Below are 21,262 nucleotides of genomic sequence, written 5' to 3'. Positions count from 1 at the left end.
AGGTCATTTCATGTTTGGAAATAGCCTAGAACAGCTCCAAGACATCAATGAAAGGTTGCATTCCTTAACTACCTTCTTATAACGAAACAACCTGTTCTCTGGGGCAAACAAATAAGGCAGAATGAGTTAGAGAGGGTACCAGGGCTACAGCATATTATCTTCAATGCTCTACAGTACTCCAGATTAAATCAGAAGCATGCACAGTCGAGGCTGAAAACCAAGGAAACATTCACCTAAGTCAAATTCATCTTAGATCAAGAACACTGCAAATACATTGCCCATTTACTGAAGCTGAAAGATAACAAGTTTCTTTTCTTAACTTCATGAGTAGAAAATATTGAAAATGGTCTTGGATGGTACCTGAGAAACACCTGAACCGATCACCACAGCCATCTTCTGTTGGGCATCCTCTTGTGGGGGTGCATGGTCTTGTTTCAAAGGTATCCCCAGAGCACGGGTTTCCTCCATACTGGCCATAAACTGCTACTGTCCGGCTCCTAATCTGAATGCAAATCAAAGGAGATCTCAGAAAATCAAAATGCAAAGCAAGAATAGTTTGCTACTCTGAAGACAGTGCTACTACTCTAAACACTCACTATTTTTTCTGAGAACAGCCACATCTGGTATTACCACTTTATGGCAGAAAACTCTCAAGTTAGTATAAAGACAACACTTTTGTCTATAATGTTTTCAGACTGGTCTATGAGCTTGGCTTGGTTTGTTCAAAAATCTAATATGTAACTGAAGTCAAAAGATATCTGCTAAGAAATTTAAGTGGATTTTTTCACATTTTTAATAGGACTAACCACGCCTGATATGATTTTGTTTTTCAAAGTAAACAATGTCATTAAGGAAGATGATAAAATCTTACATCCAGTGGGCTAGTTTTTGTTTCTAAAAAAAGTAAGTAGTGTCTCATGGCACATTTTTAATTTTGACTTATCCCTCTTTTATTGATGTAACATCAAAGTACATGGGAAGGAAAATCAAAAGCAAGTGTCTTGCACATCTATAGGGTTGCAGCGTAAAAACCAGCAACTTATTTTCATTGAAGGTAATGCTTTGCAACCAAATTTTCTTCCCTTGTGACATGATGCCACAAGGCCACAATGAAAAATCAGTGGAATTGGTACAAACCAGCATCAGTGGAGAAATATATGAATTTACCGGACAGTTCAGCTGAGCTTTTTGGAACTATCAACAAAATAAAAGGAGCATAAATTATTTTACAATATAACACATAAACATCATGGGTTTGAACAGAAACATATTGGGACAGACTGGAGGATTTATCTTCTTAGTTCTTTGCTCTTCAGCTTTCTTGTTGTGCTGGGGCTCTTGTCTGAGCACCTGATTTGGGGGTTTAATGTTAGAGTGGCTTCTTAATAGTCGGGGAACAAAGCATATGCTAATGAGGTTATGAATACAGAAGAGATGTGTCCATCTGTACCTGGTTTTGAGTACAGCCATTGCACTCAGACCAAGGGCCAAAAGAACTCCAGCGGCAATGGATTGGAGGAGAAGGGCTGCTCCGGTATTGGTTTTTGCATTTAAAAACAAACAAACAAAAAACACAACTATACAAACAAACAAAACCAACAAAAACCCACCCTCCAAAAAAACAACAAACAAAAGAGCAGAGAGAGGAAAATCATCAGGGATTTTCATCCATAAGCACGAGTGCAAAACTTTTCTAAAAGGCAAAGTCAACCTTCAGTAATAATAAGGAGTATGGCCAGGTTGACTATAAAATCACCTGGATTTGCTTTTCATATGTAAGAATGAAATCAGTCCAAGCTTTGCATTTCTGGTCATTGGAAAGAAGAAACTTGACATATTCACCTAGTCTAAAGATCAGCAACAAAACAAACTGCCAGTTTCCTTGGGAGGCATTGGAGGTGCAACTTGTCCCTGGGACTGGGGCTGGCTTGGGGTAAGCTGTGCCCAGTTTTTTCTGTGTTTCACGGATATGGGTTGCTGTGCCTCACACCACCACTGTGCACTCTCTTCCCCAGGGATGGCTGACTTCTCTGGGTAGAAGTTAAAGGACACCATAATACCTCACTGTTACCGTGACTGGTGGTAGTGCCAGAGCAGACACCAAACAGTGTGTATTTCTCCAGGAAATGCACCTGATGACCCCTTGAAACCCTGCCTCACACCACGCACCACAATCATACATGCTTAACCTTCAGCATTTGTTTTGTTAAATAAATATTCACCTGGAAAAAATCGTAAAGAAGCCTGAAACTTCCAGCAACAGAAAAATCCCCAGCACCTGAAAAAAGAAAGAAGTAAAAGCAAATTTACTTTGCTTTTCTACTTTTTCCTCTCTTTTTTAGGTCAGGCAGTTGTTCATGGTTTCTGCAATCTATACACTAGTCAGATTGTTTGCTTGTGCAAGTTTGTTTTTAAATTTTCTTTTTTCTTGAAATTTTATCCAATTATGTTTTTCAGCTAACTATTTCTACACATAAATTAATATTTCATTGCACTTTCCATATTCACTTCACCAGTACAAATTAAGTAAGCAATTTTCTTACCTTCATGTTAGACAAAATACCCAGATATACAGCAATTACCAGGGAAAATGCACTTCTAGCATTTGGAAGCCAAAGGAGTCAGCCAGTCTGTCTGTTGCAGTTCATCTCTTCTCACTCTGCTTTGCTACCCTACTTTTCTTTCCCTAAAAGGCTGAATATTGCCAAGGAATTTTAACCTTAACCCATCTAGTTTTCTCCAGGGACATAGCCTGCTTTGGGAGCTGTTCAGTATTTTTAAGACATATAAATCATGGCTTGGATATATTAACTGGGGCTGGCAGAAAATTGTGAGCACTTACTGAAAGAAGAATCATTTTTTTCTTATCTTCTCACAGTTTCTTTCCTCTGAACAAGACTTTTGAGAAATCCCAGGTCACATGCACTACACCATGGCTGAAATCACAGCTGCAGTTGCTCTAGAATAAAGCTGATTCTATTAAGATTTAATTTTAAGCACAAATCTTCATTCTCCACTTCCAAAGTTGTACTGATTTTTGTGTATCAAATTTCACAGTGAAAATCAGCTTATGAATCTGAATGCAAGTTTTGGTCAATTCTGGTCTACATGCTTTTTTGTGGAAATACTCATGAAGAACGCTCACTTTTCAGAGCTGATCCACTGCAGTAATGGCATGAAAATGACAATGAAAATGCTGAGGAAATTTACCTTAATTTATCCTAGTGTACCCCAGATAAAGCCCCTATGAAAAAGTAGTACTCCTATGTGAAGATACCTCATATACTAGACTTCAGCCAATTTTGATACCACACCAATTATGAACTGCTTACACAGTCCTCAGAAAACTAAATGCTTCATGTCACAGCATCACATCATGCTGAGTTCTAAGCCCTGCACTCTGTTGCCATGGTCTGTCTTCCTTAAGGAGATGCCTAGATCTTGGGTCACACTACTCCATTCACATGAGTGATGCCTATGTCCACTCCTTAAAGCCAATTTTGATGAGTCAGAGCCTGTCTTTGGGACTTTTAAGGTTTAGCAACTCTGAATCGCTTTGATAATGTAATTCACAGACTTTCAATATATTTTATTGCTTTTCACCAAAGCACTCATGCTCCTATTTAGTTTATGACCAACCTGTACAACACTGACAGTGGTCATTTGCCTACAAATGAAATTATTAAAACTGAATGAAGACCTTTAATAGCTGGCCCAGAATTGCAAAGAATATTTTATCTATCCAGACATATTGCTTAATCTTTCAGTCAGCTGTTTTCATGGCTTAGATAGCAACTTCATTTTTTGTAAGTATATCATTACCTATAATAACCCTCAAGACCAAGATACACCGTAATTCAGTCCCAAACAAAACATGCAAATAAATATTAAAAAGGACAATTAAAGTTAGCAAAGAAAGTGTGTCTGTTGGCAGGGATCTGGTCTCAATTAATAGGTAGTCAAATCATTACTAGTAACGGTGTCATATTCAAATGGTGTCCTATTCAAATGAGTTTACATTGATAGACTATCTTCCTGCAAAAAGTATTTCAGCAAGACAAAAATGTTATTCTGGCAGATGCTGTATAATATACATTTTAATACACATTTTCAGGTATTACAACCTAACAATTTTGTCTTTATTCCTTTGGAAATAGGACCCTCCTTTTTTCCTGGCATCAGAGTTACAAAAGTAAAGAAACTGAACCAACATGGTGCAAATCAGAGGGAGGATAGGGCTAGATTTGTGCAAAGTCCATAGGCTCCATGGCACTTCACTGCTTTGCAGTAGATGGGTGTTCAGTCTCTCCTCTAGAGCAATGGGACTAGGAATGGTTGATTCTTATTCCATAGGGTACTTACAGCTGCTTTTTTTCTATTTAGCATTTAACCTCTGAACCATTTCACATAGTTTCTTACTTTTTTGGTGGATTTAACTGACACTTAAGGCAATATGCAGTAGCATTAACATCTACTTACACTTGAATTTTGTGACTGCGCAACACGTAGTATAGTCTCAGTTTGACTGACAATATTCTGTAATAACATCAATTATAGTAAAAGGTCTTATTGGGGAGTCCCCCAATGGCTTCCCATGATGGCACCGCAACAAAGGGCAGAGTGCAACTTACACAAAAGTGGAAGCTGATTTTCCCTTACTGTTTGTGAAAATGGCAACTAACTAGTAACCATTTTACTCTCTCATAATAGCAGCTTTTGGTTCTTGCCAAATATTTCTACTGTGTATTCATAAATAAACCCTTAGAATTAATAAAATAAATTTCTTTAGAATCAAACCCAATGTTTTAGGGGATTAAAAGTGGAATAGTTTGAGAGACACAAAGGGTTAGCCATAAGGCAGGGGACTTTTTTGTCTTGCATCAAATGATAGTCCTAGCACAGGAGTGATTAATGCAATGCTTCATTTGCTGGGCTAATGATATCCTGCCTGGTCTAGGGACAGCCTGAAATGGTATTGTCTGTATTCTACTTCACACTAAGGTCAACCAGAATATAATTATATCAATGATATTTCCCTGTAGACTTCTGGCCTTTTATAGGATTGATGCTAAGGTTACTCAATAGTTTACCAAGCTTTAAATAGTCTTGTGTCTTCATTGTCCAACTTCATTATGTATTACAGCCCTAAAGACAGTCTGTGCTCTGTGACTACTGCAAATGCCAAGGTTCCAGTGACAACTGAGTGGGGAAAGAACATCCTGTTATTACGATTTTGAATTGTGAAATTGACTTGGAGAGTTTTTGTATTTGTTTCTGTATGCTAAGGCCATCTCACTTTCTTTTTTTTAAAGCTTTTTAATTGCCTGTTTTGCTTTTTATGTATTTGCCGTGTTTCAGCTGTGTTTCAAGGATTAATGACAATGCCTTGGGATGTGTCTCCATGAAATATGTCAAACAGCATTACTGCTGTGCTAACTTTAATGCAAATGATTCTCTCTCAGGGGACCCTGTAGAAGGATATTGCCTTAGATACTAGAATTTGTATGCTGCAGAAACTACACTAAACAAACAAGGGCTGTGAGGGTTCTGGTTTGAAAGAACTGGGTTAGAACAAAAGGGCTCAAGTTATTTGGATTCAAAACTCAAAGAGCTTCCGTGTTATATCAGCAATACATGAGACTTGTCCAGAGCACAGATATTTCTGGCTGTATTGCACACCAAGGTTATCATTGGGAAAACAAATAATTGCTGTTCTTTAGAGTTATGTTCTGATCTTAAAACCAAAGACATGGTGAACTAACTCAGCAGCTTGAACATGCCCAAAGTTGAGTTACTGTTCTTTTTTTTCCATGTCTTTGCCTGCTTTTACTCCCAATCAGCACCATTCATCTGCATTCTACTGCATTCTTCTGTGCTTGCTTCTTCTGCACATCTGATGCTGGCTTCGGCACACTTCAGTCCTCTCTGAGCCAGTTTCATTTATCACAATAACAAAAAATAAATCCAGGGAAAAAATAAATCTGAGTTTATGAGTTAGGTTTTTTTTCCAGAAAGGTCCAGTGAATATCAGACCCATGGAGAGGGTAAAAACATACACACAATCACAGAAAATAGAGATGGGACAAAAGAGGTGGGAAGTGGGAAAATAAGGAGGGCAGAAGCAGAACCTTCTGTCTGTAGATGCAGCCAGCCACTGCATCTACTCAACTGCCAGTAAACCAACACCTTGCACAAACTCTTCTGGTTTCTGCTCATCCTAGACTGGCAGATAGTGCTCACTGCTCCAAAGGACTCCCCTGGACAGGACTGTGTCTTCCAAATGCATACTATTTAGTGATCAGTTGCCTAGACAGGCCTGATTTAGCTGTTCATTGAAGGTGAATATTTACTTTTCATTGTTAGTGTCATTGATACTTGTCTCCCTCAGACATTCCATCTTCAGGCTGACAAAAACTGCTCAGATTCCGACCATCTACCTGGGGAGATGACAGCAAACAGGGATTTTCAATGGTCTTCATCACCAAGGGTTGGGATCAAGCTGAAATCCACTTTGAGTCCCTCTCAGCCTGAAAATATTGCCCACAGAGCTCACAGGGGTCAAGGGCTTCTGCACAAGCTCTTCTGAGAGCTCACCTACAAGCTGCGTGCAGAAGCAGAGGTACTGTGTGTACAGCAGATCTATATGATCTCATGTGTCCAGCAAGAGCAGCTCACACATCTATAAAACAGGTGAATTTAATGAACCAGAGGGCTGGTATCAAGATTTTAGCATTTTAAATATGCTAACACAGGAAGTGTCATATGAAACAGGTTAGAGTGAAATATTATTCCATTTGTGTTAATAGTGACACAGAACCACACACAGTATATAAAGGTATGTATTAGAGGTTAAACTACAGGGAGGACTACTGACCCTGTTCTAAGCAATTACTCCTCAGACCCAAACAAAGCCAATTTTTCACAAGCATCCAATGATTTAAGTTTTTGTTTATTTTTTTCTTGTATTTTCTACGTTGTTTACTCTAAGTTTAATTCCTACAGTTTAATAAATTCATGAGGAGCTTTATATGACTGCCTGAGAGAGCAGTATCTCACATTGATAATCCAGATCTCTTCTGGCCTGAGGTCTTGGTGCTTTTTAAAATATCATCTCTTTCTGATTTCTCTGTAGAGTGGATAGAATGTCAAATATCAACCATTAGCAACCTTGCCCATGCTTTTATATTTCTTTTTCTTTCTGAATCAGTGAATATATTCTAGACTTATTATTGTAACTAGCTGAAAAGCTAAAATGCCTCAAGCACCAAACCTTGAACAAAATCTTTCATCAAAGTCCATTAGTCTCCCTCTGAAAATTTCCAAGTATCTTGAAATTAAAACTTTAAAAATGTTTTCCAATAAGCAGAACAAAGTCTCCTTTCCTGTAAAGAAGAGTTAGGGAACAAAATGAAGGCAGGACTTCAAAGAAACAGATCTTATTAGGATATCTTTTTGAACTACAGCATTTTTAGGACCATCTGAAATTAATTTAATTTTGTCAGCTTACTTGAGAAGTCAGTAATTAACCCTAGCTGCTACTGTCAAACTTCCTGGAATAAGGTTTTGTGGATATTTTCCAGCTGGAAACAAAGTTCAATGATAAAGTAAGGTTTTGCAAACTTTCATAGAGGCATTGTGTAGAAACAGAAGCAACATAGCCTTGACTCCAGCTCTACCTCATTCTGGACTGGCTATGTATACAACCACCATCAGCCTGCGATAATTGAAAACATGTACCAGTAATAAGAAAGGGATAATGCAGTTGCAGAGATTCACCTGAGCCCAGAGAAGTTTAGATGTGCTCAACATTAGCTATTTCTTCCACAACAAGCTTATAAGCATAGTGAGTTACTCTGACTTCTCTGTAGTTGCAGCTCCGTTAAAAGGAGTAAGACTGAAGCACAGGGTCACTGTGACCATGCTAATGACGTATTTTTTTATTTCCAGATATAAAATTCTCAGAAAACTTCTTCCTATTCAGCCATCCAATTACTTTTATGTAACAGCTTGGATTAGCTGGAGTTATATAAATAAGAAATGCTTTATCTAATAGCGGAGACCATATCACTAAACATCTCTGAAAGAATCTTCATTTCTGGAAGTTGGACTTGGCCCCACTCAGCCTGAGAAGACATCCCATTCTGTGCTTATTTGGTTGAAAGACCATCATGAAAATAATCAAAAGTATTGTGTTTCTAAGAGAGGTGGAGCTTCTGCAGAACTTTCAATAGCTAGAAAAAAGTATTCAGCAAACAGCAATCTACAGACTTTTTAGAACTAGCAAATAACTTTGAGATTTTTATAAATTATAAAAAATAAGAGATAAATACTGATAATCCCAAAGAGAGAATGTAAAATATAAGGATTATGATAGCAACAGACAAGGATGCCTCCTAGTTCATCCTTTCTAGGGCCTCATGGCAAGAGAGATACAAATTTCTGCTCATTTATTGATGAATACATACATGGCCTTCTGAGACAGTAATGAAAGCAGGTGTGCTGTATTTTTTGCTGGGGTAATTTTTTCACAGTGGCTAGTGCATGCCTGTATTTTGGATTTGTGCTGAACACAGGGTTGATAATACAGAGATGTTTTTATTATTGCTGAGCAGGGATTGCACAGAGCCAAAGCCTTTTCTGATTTTCCTACTGCCACACTGGCAAGGAAGCTGAGGACTCATGGGAGACAGGGAAGAAGCCCAGCTGGGACAGCTGACCCAAGGGATATTCCAGACCATATAACATCATGCTCAGTACACAAAGTGGGGAAAAGAAGGTGATACTGGAGGAATTTGGAATTGATAATGATGTTTTTCTTCACGAGACGTAACCATTGCATGTGATGGGGCTCTGCACTCCTGGAGATGGCTGAACACCTACCTGAGCATGCGCAGCAGGGAAAGAATTCCTTATTTTGCTTTGCTTGTTTGCCCAGCTTTTTCCCCGTTAAACCCTCAGCCCACAAGATTTCAGGCTTTCGCCCTTCCAATTCTATTCTCAATCCCAGGTAAGGGATTGAAGGGTGAGCAAGCAACTGCATGGGGCTTAGTTGCCAGCTGGGCTTTAAGTGAGGGCTCCAGGACAGGGAAATACAGTAATTTCATGCATATAAGGTGCACCCTTTTGACTAAAATTTTGGCCTGAACCCGGAAGTGCGCCTTATACCCCGGAATGCCTTATGTATGGACAAAGTTTGGAAATTTGCCAACCTGGAAGTGCGAGCCCGCAGCAGCCCTGAGCTGAGCCAAGCCCACCCAGCCCTGGTGGCAGCGGGGCAGCATCGGGCCGGGGCGAGCCTGGTGGAGACGGGGCAGTGCCGAGCTGAGCCGAGCTCCAGCCCCAGCAGGGGGCAGCACCGAGCCGAGCCCACTCAGCACTGAGCTGAGCCAGTAAACCCCGTGATCGCGCGATTCCGTTACTAATTCATTACTTTGTTGCGCGCGGATCCTCGCTGCAAAAACAAGTGCTCCTTATAGTATGGTGCACCTTATATATGGACAAAGTTTGGGAATTTGCCGACACCCAGAAGTGCGCCTCATACTCCAGTGCGCCTTCTACTCGTGAAATTACTGTACTTACATGTAAAAGTATCAGCCATGAGAAAGGTACACTGAGAAAGGCTGGTGGTCATTTTGGTCAATTACAAACTTGTAAAATGGTCGAGACACAGAGCACAAAAGTATATTAAACTATAATCAGTATTATAAATATAGATATTGTTACTGAGAGGGCTACCATCTTTTATTCTGCTGTTGAAATATAGTAAGAAGAAGTAGGTTTAGACTTGTCACAAATTTGTGATCTTTACATGGTGCAAGACTTTTTAGACTACATCTCTTCCTAATGTATGCTCAAGCTCTGCTGAAAACTTTGCAATTAGTTTACAAGGTCTAACTAAAGGGAAAACCCAAATCTAAAACAGTACATATTGGCATATTCTCCACCATCTGATGGAGAAGTTGAGTTTGCACTGCAACATCTGGAAGACTGTCCATGCTGTGTTAGTCTAATCTAGGTCTTGTGGCCACAGGATTGTAAATTCCAGTTTGTGATCAAAAAAGAAAAATTCAGAAAGCTCCATTTCTTTTCTGTGTCCTCTTTACACACATTAATAAGGTTAGACACTATGTAGTCCTCTATCTTTGGTACAGTAAAGAAGTGCAAGAGGGAAATTGTGCATGGGTGTTAGGGGAATTCCCTGATGAAGCCAATATGCCTCAATTCCAGTAAATGCAAAGCTGAAAACACCTGATACAAGGAAAATATTCCAAAATAAACAGAAGATAGCATTTGTAACTGCAAAGTTGAGCTGACCTTTGTTAGCAATTCATTTGTACTTAGGGAAGGTTCTCAGCCAGTGAAAATAATAAAATGCAACAGTGATTTTGCAGAAGGAAAGTGAACTTATTTTACCTGGGGAATAAGCCTTTATCTTCAGTAAACACAAAACTTGTCTGTTCCACTGCAAAGCCTTTTTTTTCTTATACCTTGTGTCTCACATCCAAAAATTAAAAGCAACCCCCACAAATCCATACAGGGTAAAGAGTGCTATGTAAGTGACAGGGGTTTTTTACTTTGAAGTGATGTTATATTTTTATTTATAGAGAAGTGACTGGGTGACCAGGGAAAGCAACCATTTGTAGTACTCTCAGAGCAAGAAAAATGCAAATTCTTTAGAACTCTTGAAGTCAGATATAAGATAAATATATACACAAACAACTAATGTGTTAGGCTCATTTTGCTGGTTTTCAGATGAAACAGGAGTGCCCCAATTTTTTTCAGTGTCCTCTTCTTTGACTTTCCATTTTACTGCAGACACTTAACTTTCTTCCTGAATATTAGATCTACAGTAAAAACTTGAAACTTGTAAACAATAAATATTTGTGAGAAATGCATTTTTCCAAAAGAAAATCAGACACCTTACATTTTGTGCACAGCTTTGCATTTATTCACATATATAGATACTCTTAATTGCAACATACATACATGAGAAATTTGAAAATTTACCATGTATCTGGTGTACCAGTTCTTTTACCACTAACAGGTGCCAAACCTGGATAAGTCCTCTAAAACTGAATTATCTGCTTACTTTGGGAGACAGAAAGCAGTGTAAAAAGGCATGTCTCTGCATTTCTCCAGTACTTCCAAGAGGAGACTATCAAGCCATGTTCTAAGGAATGGCTGGTGATAAGTAAAATCACTTACATTTAGTAAAATCAGACTATTATCAAATATAAAGTCATTCACATAGCCATTTAAAGCTTAGCTGAGAAACACAAGGAGGGAATGTAATGCCAGAGACATAACTAGCCAAGCATGTAATTCCACATAAAAAGTGAGAAAATCAAGAGAATAAGATAGCCAGACTTTTATTCCCAGCACTTCTGCAAGAAAGAGATATTTTTTTTCCAAACAGACAATACTGTATTTCTTTTCTGAAGATTATGCCCATGTATCATTCATACAGAACATTTGGAAGTATTAAAGAATTAACATTTTAAGTTATGTGTAGACACTCAGCTTCCAAGTTAGCAAATTTCAACCATAATGCCTGGGCTTCTGTATAAGCTGTGTCTAGCTATAAGTGAGACAAGCTTTTGGTATTTTTTAGTACAAAAGGAAGGAAAGAAAACATTTTTGGTACAGCTAAGTGTGTACCATCTGTGTATGTGTCTGCACAGAAAGATATACACATGTATCACAGAATATTCTGAGTTGGAAAGGACCCACAAGGATGATCGAGCCCAGCTCTTATTGAATGGCCCATACAGGGATCAAAACCACAACCTTGGTGTTATTAGCACCATGCTCTGACCTATTGAGCTAATCTCAGGGTTGTGACTATAATTATATAATTACTTTCAATAATAAATCTTTTGGGTTTAATGTGCTTTAGAATAACTCCAAAAATGCAAGTCAGAGACTTACATAACAAGGGGGAAGGATGGATGTTTAAAATGCAGGCCTGTCAGTGGGCATTTAAGAAAGGGGACATAGCACTTAGCATTTAAGAAAGGGGACATAGCATTTAGCCAGCCACCTCAACAGGAAAAGTAGACCTGAAAGAAAATTTGAAAGCAGAATTCATGAAGATCTGACCTTTTTTTTCCAAGTATAAAATTGGTCAAATGCATTTTTCTGAGAAAATGACAGCCTGTGAGATTAGAGATACAATTATGTCTCTAGAGTTAGAGGCCTTTTATGAAATCACAGCATGACAAAAGTACAGCTGGGAGGAACCTTCAGAAGGTCATCCAGCTTATTTGCCTTCCCACTACAAGATCCACCAAATGCCATTTCAGACAACCATTTGACCAGACTTTTCTCAAAAATTCCAGAACCATCTGAAGGAAAACTTAGTCCAGTACTTTGCAGTCTGTACTGATACAAACATTTTCCTCACAACTCACTAAAATATTTCCTGCTTCAATGTAAAAGGCATGTGGTTAGAAGCTAGGTGTTTCCACCTGGAATGTGATTCAGACTACAATACCAGATGGTGGTAGCTCCGATCCTTTTGGTACCTCCCCAAAGAAAAGTTTGCTCTAAGGCTTGTGTGTGCAGACATTTGTGCATGAATAATGCAACTAAGTTTTAAGACAACAGTGTCAAACAAGACAAGATCAAGAAAGACTGCTTTTTATCAAGACTAACAAGACAAGAATATTTTGTTGCTATAGAACTGAGCAGTAAATAGCTGTCACCTAGTAAAGGAACTTGTGGTTTTCTCCTATGCATCCTGTTTGGGTGGTCAGCCCAAACTGCCATGCAACCACTTCTTCAACCCGTAAAAGTCCCTCTGATAATTACTTTAGTGCAACAAAAACCCACAACTCTGTACTGTATTTATGCATAAGCATTAAAAGAAAACAAAACATAATCAAAACTAAACAAAACCAGAACCAAAGTAAAAAGCCAAACAAAGAGAAACTAGGGATATTTCAAAATTCTGAATTTTCTGAATTCTGCTGCACTGTGTTGCAAGTGTGTCCCAGGCTTGCTCCTACCTCTGCTGAGAAGAGATAAGCTCTCCCTGTTCCCCTAGCCAGATGGAACAAGAAAGATTCTAGTGTGGTTTCTAGCGGGGAAGAAACCCACATTCCTCGTGCATGTACTCTAAGATAAAGGGTAAAGGCAGCTGAGGAAATCGGTGGGGAGCTCTTCCTGCTCTGCTTGTGATGGTAGTCATGCTTCTGCCATGATCTCCACATTATTGGTGCTACCCCCAAGGTGGTCTGAAGGCTATTATCTAATCTCTCTTTCTCTGATGCTGAGGAGTGGCAATAGAGTAACAGAATGGTTTGGGTTGGAAGGGACCTTAAAGATCATCTTGTTCCAGCCCCCCTGCCATGGGCAGGGACGTGTTCTGTCAGACTAGATGCAACCAGCTTAGTGTTGAACACTTACACAGATGGGGCACCCATAGCTTCTCTGGGTAACCTGTTCCAATGTATCCCTGCCCTGACAGTAAGTACTTTCTTCTAATACCTAATCTAAACCTGACTTTCTCCATCTCATGGCCACTCCCCCTTGCCATAGCTCTACATGCCCTTGTAAAAAGTCTCCCTACATCCTATTTGTAAGCATCTTTTAGGTACTGGATGGCTGCCATAGAATTGTAATTTAAAAATATTGAGTTGTTATATTTTTTTAAATCACTTCCACTGTATTTTGACAAGCAATTTCAGGAGTTAGTGTCAGCTGTTTAAATTTCTTGTATTCATTTTCATCTTAAACAAATAGAAAGCCTTTTCTATTATGCTTATTAGTTTTTTAGCAGGATACAACAAGCTTATTCATAAACACTGTTGTTTGCTAAAATCTTCTGTTATTGTCATGGAGATGTAAGAACTGTACAGATAATATTCATTAATATTTCAATTTATTAACCTAATTTACTGTTACTGTTTGAGAGTTTTTACCGAGCTGTTTAGTAGAAAGGTTTTACTTGAACTCTACTGTCATCTTGTGGTGACCAATGTTTCTGGTTCAAGCTCACAGAAATTTTCAAACTGAAGAATCTGGATGTTATATAAATGAAGTTAGGCTGCTTCTGCCTGCTAGGTAACAAATAATCAGTGTCTTTCCCAGTAATTCCAGCTGTGATATTTACCTCTGCAAATCAAGATGATGCCCAGAAAGAAAGGCAACATAATCAACCTTCATGAAAATGTTGCCCTTGAATTCCTCAGTTTTCCTGCAGCATTCCTGAGGTGGTGTTACCTATGTCAAAGTGTTCAATATTCAGGAGGATACCGGATGTACAGGATCTAAGAAACACTAAGAAACAAAGACTTCTGCACCACTGAAGACAATTGAAGTTCACACTAAGTGCTGACTAGTTTCACATATATGAAGGCTGAATTTTCACTATTCCCATCCCTTTAACTCATCCCTGCTTGCTCAAAGGGTGCTGCACATGTGCACAAACGAGCGATGCCATACGATGACATTAGACAGAACTTGCTTGGGTATCAGTGGTGTGTTTGTTACATACAAGTCCTTTCATCAGTTCAAGTTCTGTAATAGCAGTTCAACTCCTCTTTTTTGAAGCCACCCACACCACAGGGTGTGTCTGGCTGTACTGCACCCCAGTGATGGTATGACATCCAACCTGATCAAAGAAAAATGCCACTGAGGTTACCTGCTGCTCACAGACCCCTTCCTCTCATGCCTAGCCAGACCCGGTCCTGGTGTCCCTGTCCCTGAACTAGAATTAACTCTAAGACTAATTTCTAAAGGCATATCTGGTTTTTATTTCAGTGTTTTAACCCCAACCAGATCAGTCAGGCTGCACAACATGGTGCAGAACACGGTATTCAATAAACCCAAGCCTATAAGATTAACAGGATCACTGTTTGCTGGCACAACAAAGGGATTTTTCCATCAACAAACCTGGCTGGACCAAAATTGCTGTGCAGAAGCTGTGACGGGGTACCAGCTGCAGTGACAGACTGCTGTTTCCTACATCAAAAAGTTCTGAAATCCAGACAAGTCACCTTCTAAATTTTGGCTTACCTCCTATGCAACAAAGAAGCAGTGTGAATTAGTCAGTGCTGAATTTAGACTGGCGCCATTCAGCAGCTGCCGGTACATGAGCCTGTGGGCTCTGAGCAATGGGCAATGAACTCTGTTCTCCCCTGTGACCTTCACATGGGCTAAGACCTTCTGGAATGATAGTGGGTCAGCCACAGCTCTACCCTAATAATATTCCTGAATACTAAAGATAAATGCGTGACAATAGCAAAAATCTTTCTTTCTGAACAGGTTTGAAGACATGTAAATGAAGATTATTTTTATCCCACAAAGGACAAGAATAATTCCTGCATATTCTTGCAGGCAGCCAAACCAACCAACTTCGTTTGGAGGCTGTTGCCATGGCACCTGTCCAATGTCCATGCCATCTTCCAGATTTCTGAGATTTAGTGAGAAAGAAAGAGCAAAGGAGGCACTAGATAAAAGGCACACAGCAAGGTTGCTGGGAGAAATATGACTCCAGTTCAGCCTGCAGGATGTATTCATACCCATTTGAGTTAAGTGGTTTTGTTTTTTGTTTTTTTTTTTCCTGAATGGCATTTCATCCATAGAACACCGCAATTTCTCTTTTGATTTCTGGTAAGGAAGACAGGATTGCTATAAAATATCTTTATTGAGTCAAGTCAGGGTAAAATTAATTTTACCTAACTTCAGCTACCTATGTGTCCAGCCTAAGGGCCTGCCTAGGCTTCTCTCAGAATTTATGGAAGAAGGATTCCTCCCAAAGATCATTTTTTCACCCTACTTCAGACACCTAATTTAGGATAGGATGATTTACCATTTGGAACCAATCCCTCATTTTTAACTACTGCAGGACTATGGATGGACTAAGTCCTGGATTTCATGTGAGGATAAAAGAATACAGGCAAAGATTTCTGTTATTTCAGAAACAGAGATTGCCACTCAAAAATGAGAGAAGTGAGTGAACAGCCACAGCCCCAGAGCCACAGCCTTCTGGGTCTGGAAGCCATGCTGCTGAAGTCAAAATGGCTTTTTTCTCCATCCCTTAACCTTAGCAGAGACCAAAGGTCTCCCACTACATAAATTAGCACCAAAAGAACTTAACAAGAGGCTGCAATCCAAAAAAAGTGAGGACAAATTAATATTTAGACAACCATATGAAGATGATTTGTCCAGGAGTAAAAATGCAGCAGATCAGACACAGCTTCACTAATTTGTACCACGGAACTAGCCCTTTTTCTGATCAGAGCTCTATCTCATAGGATTTCAACTAATTCATAGTGGGAAGGTTGCTCACAGTTTGTTGGCTTCTGCTGGGCCCAGACAGCTGTACTTTTTTAAAAGTGCCTGCATTTTTAGTCCGTAAACAAAGATTAATTAAGAAAAATACATGCTTTCATCAAGTACTGTAAAACAAGTTACATAATTCTACAATCAAAGATAAATAACTGGCTATAGCATCAATTTCTATCTTTGTTTGGGTTGACAAGGTAATGATCTGCTAATAAGATATATATACATTTCTCCAATTTCCCATGAAATGAACTCTCTCAAGATAGAATTGTGTATCGATCTTAAGTCTACTGAAAATGCATAGCAGGCAGGCATGTGAGAATTTAAATAACAGATTTTCAGAGAATCACAGAATATTTTTCACTCCTTAAAACTCACACATTAGACCTCATTACTCTCTACAACTACCTGAAATTAAGGGTAGTGAGGTGGGGGCTGGTCTCTTCTGCTGCGCCTACAAAGAAGACAACAGAGAATGGCCTGAAGAGATTGGAGATTCACCTTAAAAAATTTTGTCACTGCTGGGGTGGTCACAAATTGGTCACCCGGAAGGTGCTGGACTCGCTCTCCCTGGAGGTGTTTAATAGGAGTCTGGCTCTGGCACTGGGTGATGGGTTTAGGGGTTTAGGGTTACAGAGGCTGCGCTGGGCTGACGGGTGGACTGGATGGTCTTGTAAACCCTTTACAAAGCCGGCGATTCTGTGATTCTGCAAAAGTAACTTCGACTGCCGGCGTGACCAGGTCAGTACTTGGCCCCGAGGCACTGGACAGAAAGCGCGCGGCCGCGGCCCGGGCCCGCCGCCCGCCCCCTCACACAGGGCCCGGCTCCCGCCCCTCACACAGGGCCCGGCTCCCGCCCCCTCACACAGGGCCCGGCTCCAGCCCCTCACACAGGGCCCGGCTCCCGCCCCCTCACACAGGGCCCGGCTCCCGCCCCTCTCACAGGGCCCGGCTCCCGCCCCCTCACACAGGGCCCGCCCGAGCGCCCGCCCCTCTCACAGGGCCTGGCTCCCGCCCCTCTCACGGGGCCCGGCTCCCGCCCCTCACACAGGGCACGGCTCCCGCCCCTCACACAGGGCCCGGCTCCCGCCCCTCTCACGGGGCCCGGCTCCCGCCCCTCTCACGGGGCCCGGCTCCCGCCCCTCACACAGGGCACGGCTCCCGCCCCTCACACAGGGCCCGGCTCCCGCCCCTCTCACGGGGCCCGGCTCCCGCCCCTCTCACGGGGCCCGGCTCCCGCCCCTCACACAGGGCCCGCCGCCCGCCCCCTCACACAGGGCCCGGCGCCCGCCCCTCTCACGGGGCCCGGCTCCCGCCCCCTCACACAGGGCCCGGCTCCCGCCCCTCACACAGGGCCCGCCCGAGCGCCCGCCCCCGGAAGCGCTCGCGGGGCCGTGGCGGAAGCGGGGCGGGGCGCGGCCTCTTTGGTGCTGGCGGCCGGCGAAGATGGTGAGTCCTGGGCTCGCTCGCGGGACATCCGTTGCCATCCGCCGCCGCCCCAGGCCGGGGGCGCCGCGGGGTTCGGGCTAGCCGCGGGGGGAAGGCTCCGCGCCGCTGCCGAGCTGGGCGGCGGGTGGCGGCGGGGCCGGAGCCGGGGCCGCGGGTGGCGGCTGCCGCGCCGGGCCGAGCGGGGAGGCCGTGGTGGGGCGTGGGGCCGCGGGCGCTCTGGGGACTCCTGCTTCGTGCCTGCTGCCGCCGTGGCCGAGCAGCCGGGCGGTAACGTAGCAAGATGGGGTTCGGTCGCCAGGGGTGAGTGTGCGGCTGCTGTGTGTGAAGCCAGTCACCTTTCGTCAGGAGAGAGCGGCTTCAGGGTGATGGGTATGGGGAGAAAGGGACGGATACAAGCGCGCTGGGGCTCCGTTTTACTTCAGCACAGGGCGGGGGCACATAAGGAATGGCGGCAGTGAGTTCTGAAAATGGAGACTGCTGGTAGTTAAAAGTGAGTTATGGTTCAATTGAATGTCCCTCTGACGTGTTAATAGGACTTGTTTTGCGCTCGGCTTTCTAAGGCTTGTTCTTTCGGTTTTGTGACTTGAAAGCGTTAGTGATATTTCCATGTCTTGAAATGCTTTTCAGACGAAGGGTACGTCATCGTTTGGTAAGCGACGAAATAAGACACACACCCTGTGTCGTCGATGTGGGTCCAAGGCGTATCATCTGCAAAAATCGACCTGTGGGAAATGTGGTTATCCTGCTAAGCGTAAGAGAAAGTGTAAGTAACAAACTTACTGGCTCTAGTTTAAAAAAACTTGGGGTTTTTTGCTTCAGTAGTTTGGCTTGTTTTCCAGTCAAGGAGGAAAACTGTGATATTGCAGTTTTGTCATTTTGCATTTTGGAGCTCTGTTCAAATTAATGACGATTTAACTATGTGTTAGGTAAAATGCAATATTATTGCACAGAAACTGAATTAAGTTATAGTCAGTTGGTTTTTTTTCTTTTGTTAGCTTGAATAGTTGTATCATACAAATGTAATATGCAATTACAATATTTTACAATTTATGCAATATGTAAAATTACTTGGTGCAGGTAAATAACAGTAACTTACATATTTTAGATAACTGGAGTGCAAAGGCTAAAAGACGCAACACCACTGGTACTGGTCGCATGAGGCACCTGAAAAAGGTCTACCGTCGATTCAGGTATAACATTTTATTGCAGACTAGCATGGTGTGAAATCCTGCATAGACAAAATTCATCATTCAAAGTTAACATTTTAATTTTGTTTTAGTGCCACTTAATGGGGTATGGTCATGTAATGAAATAATGTGCTTTGTATAGTTGCCTGCATTTTATCCTCCTTTGAGGATAAAAAAAGCCTTACTGGTAAGACAAAGGGTGTGTGAAAAGTTCTAATGTTTCTACCAAATGAAGATAGTAGAGAACACAGAGGTTATTGTAGTAAGAAGGTTACATCTAAAAATGCTTTGTGTGGTACTGCATTTATTTGTAATTCAGTTAAATAAGATGATTACACTGAAGTGGGGACTTTTATAGAGGTAAGTCTTAAAATGCACACAGTCCCCATTTACTCAGAAAAAAGTTCAGGACAGGAAAATCTTCCAGTCCCTCTCTTTATGTAGAGTTCAGTCAGCATTAAATAGGTATTATATCAGATCGTAAGTTGCAAGTTTCTAAGATTTGTTAGAAAGCTTTTGAGTTGTACTTGGGAGGTAGTAGGGGTGTTGTATGATTGATTCCCATGGAACTGTAGTTTCTGGTTTGCTGTACAAGAAAGCTATATGAAAAATATCACACAATTCAGGAGTGTTGTCATAAAAATGTAGATTGGCTTTAGTAGCAAAAGGTAGGAGATATTTAAGTCGTCTTGGATGTGGTTGAGGGATCAAGTCATCTGTTTTGGTTAATTCATTCTTTCCCAGCAGTTACAAAACACCTTCCAGTGTGCAGTTTTAGCTTGCTTTCCACTGAGTGTTGCTCGAGTAGAAATGTCACCCAAACCAAGCTCAGGGCTGAAGGGTGTGGTTGGAGGCATAGAGGATTTTTGTAAGAAACAGGCTTCACAAACAGGACCTCTTTAGTTGGATTGCATAGAAGGAACATGAGCTAAGATATACTTTCAGCAGGTGAGCTGTATTTGCAGTGTTCACTCTGATAATAAAATCTTCCTGTTTCAAGAAATCAAATTGACTTCAGCAGAAGAGAATAACCATACTGGTTATTCAAGACAATTTAAAATAATGTGTTTCTTTTTAAAAGGGTTTGAATCTGTAGTGATTTCAGTGCATTGCTGAGATAAATTGAAAAAAAGTTAGTGAGCTTTGTCTAAACTGTCAGAAAATATAAAAAAAAAAAAGGAGCAGGAATCAACTTCTCAAAAAGTGGTAACCATATTTCTACTTGCAGGAATGGATTCCGTGAGGGAACCACACCGAAGCCCAAGAGAGCAGCTGTTGCAGCCTCCAGTTCGTCTTAAAGACTCATCTGTTTGTTAAAATAAATGGTCTTATCCAGAAAATCTGTCACCTTTTTTTCCATACTTTACATCACTGAAATGTAGCATTCATGAAAATACATAAATACTTAAAAACACAAATTCTGAACTCAGTAATTTAAAGCAATCCTTTAATTGACTCTTCATTTGCTATTATCTCTGTCTTGAGAAGGACCATAATCTCTGAACTGAAAAAGAATCTTGTTTATATTACGCAGAGAAAGTCTCCTACTAGAGCAGGGGAGCATTGGTACCGTGGATTTGCCCTGTGTGCCTTTGATCTCAGTCTGCCATAGCATGGAGATTCAGATTTTGGTTTTAAAGATAGTAGCTGTCATAATAGCTCTGGTGCTGTCTTGGGAGGCATTAGTGAAAAAGGGATTTCCAATAGTGTTCTTTTTTTATTGCTCTATGGTACTGAAAAGCCTGCAAAGCCTGCTTACTGGGTGTATCATTGCTGCTTGGGCAAAAAGAAACTCCCCAAGCCTGGAGTGCACAGACACAGGGGGATTGGAGATCTGCTGTGGGTGGGACAGAATTGCCTGAATGACGTGGTGGGGTTGGTGTGGAAAGCTGGCTTAGAGATCCGAGTTTGGGTATAAATAATACCAGACAAGTCAGTTGGCATTAAAATGCCTTATGAATTTGTACCCTACGTTGTGTTACTGGCATTCAAACTTACACTAAATGATGATAAGGTGCTGCTATGAAAATTTGGGGAATTGCAGTAATTACTGTGAGAGTTTACAGGACTTTCAGATTGCTTTGCAGAGGCAATACTAGAAACTGATCTTTAAGCTTCTGAGGCTGTTCTCAGTGCTCTTAGTTTTGTTCTTAACTTCCTGAAACAGAATATGGCTTTGTGACTCCTGAATGACCAGCAGTTAATGTGTCACCTTCTGCAAAATCACAGAAATTTTCACACACAAATGTGTGAAACTGGAGTGCCCAACTGCAGCTTTTGGATACCTCCAGCATATCAACTCTGGCTGTTTCTAAACCAAAAGAAGTCATTTGCTG

At 41.2% G+C, this 21,262-nt stretch overlaps 2 protein-coding genes across 2 annotated transcripts in view; both read left to right on the top strand.

Annotated features, from left to right (window-relative positions):
- Positions 1-17,040, top strand: part of LOC117010537 (complement component C6-like) — a 98,859-nt gene extending 81,819 nt beyond the window's left edge. Inside the window, exon 20 of the mRNA XM_033085051.1 lies at positions 15,340-17,040. Coding sequence (XP_032940942.1) covers positions 15,340-15,493 — 154 coding nt within the window. The 3' untranslated portion in view covers positions 15,494-17,040. The remainder of the gene's footprint in view (positions 1-15,339) is intronic.
- Positions 17,041-17,656: 616 nt separating this feature from the next.
- Positions 17,657-20,266, top strand: RPL37 (ribosomal protein L37). Its single transcript, XM_033086205.2, has 4 exons — positions 17,657-17,739; positions 18,367-18,502; positions 18,845-18,929; positions 20,155-20,266. Exons 1-4 carry the CDS (start codon positions 17,737-17,739, stop codon positions 20,222-20,224), a joined length of 294 nt encoding a protein of 97 aa, XP_032942096.1. The 5' UTR covers positions 17,657-17,736; the 3' UTR covers positions 20,225-20,266.
- Positions 20,267-21,262: the final 996 nt, after the last annotated feature.

This window comes from Catharus ustulatus, chromosome Z, assembly GCF_009819885.2.
Source record: "Catharus ustulatus isolate bCatUst1 chromosome Z, bCatUst1.pri.v2, whole genome shotgun sequence".
NCBI classification, from domain to species: Eukaryota; Metazoa; Chordata; class Aves; order Passeriformes; family Turdidae; genus Catharus; species Catharus ustulatus.
Note: the sequence above shows the minus strand (reverse complement) of the source record. Positions and strands in the feature narration are given on the sequence as shown.

What these genes read in the sequence shown, in the direction of transcription:
- RPL37 (XM_033086205.2), top strand. An exon ending in TGCTAAGCGTAAGAGAAAGT is followed by an intron (nt 18,503 to 18,844) that starts GTAAGTAACAAA and finishes TACATATTTTAG; the next exon opens with ATAACTGGAGTGCAAAGGCT. An exon ending in AAGGTCTACCGTCGATTCAG is followed by an intron (nt 18,930 to 20,154) that starts GTATAACATTTT and finishes TTCTACTTGCAG; the next exon opens with GAATGGATTCCGTGAGGGAA.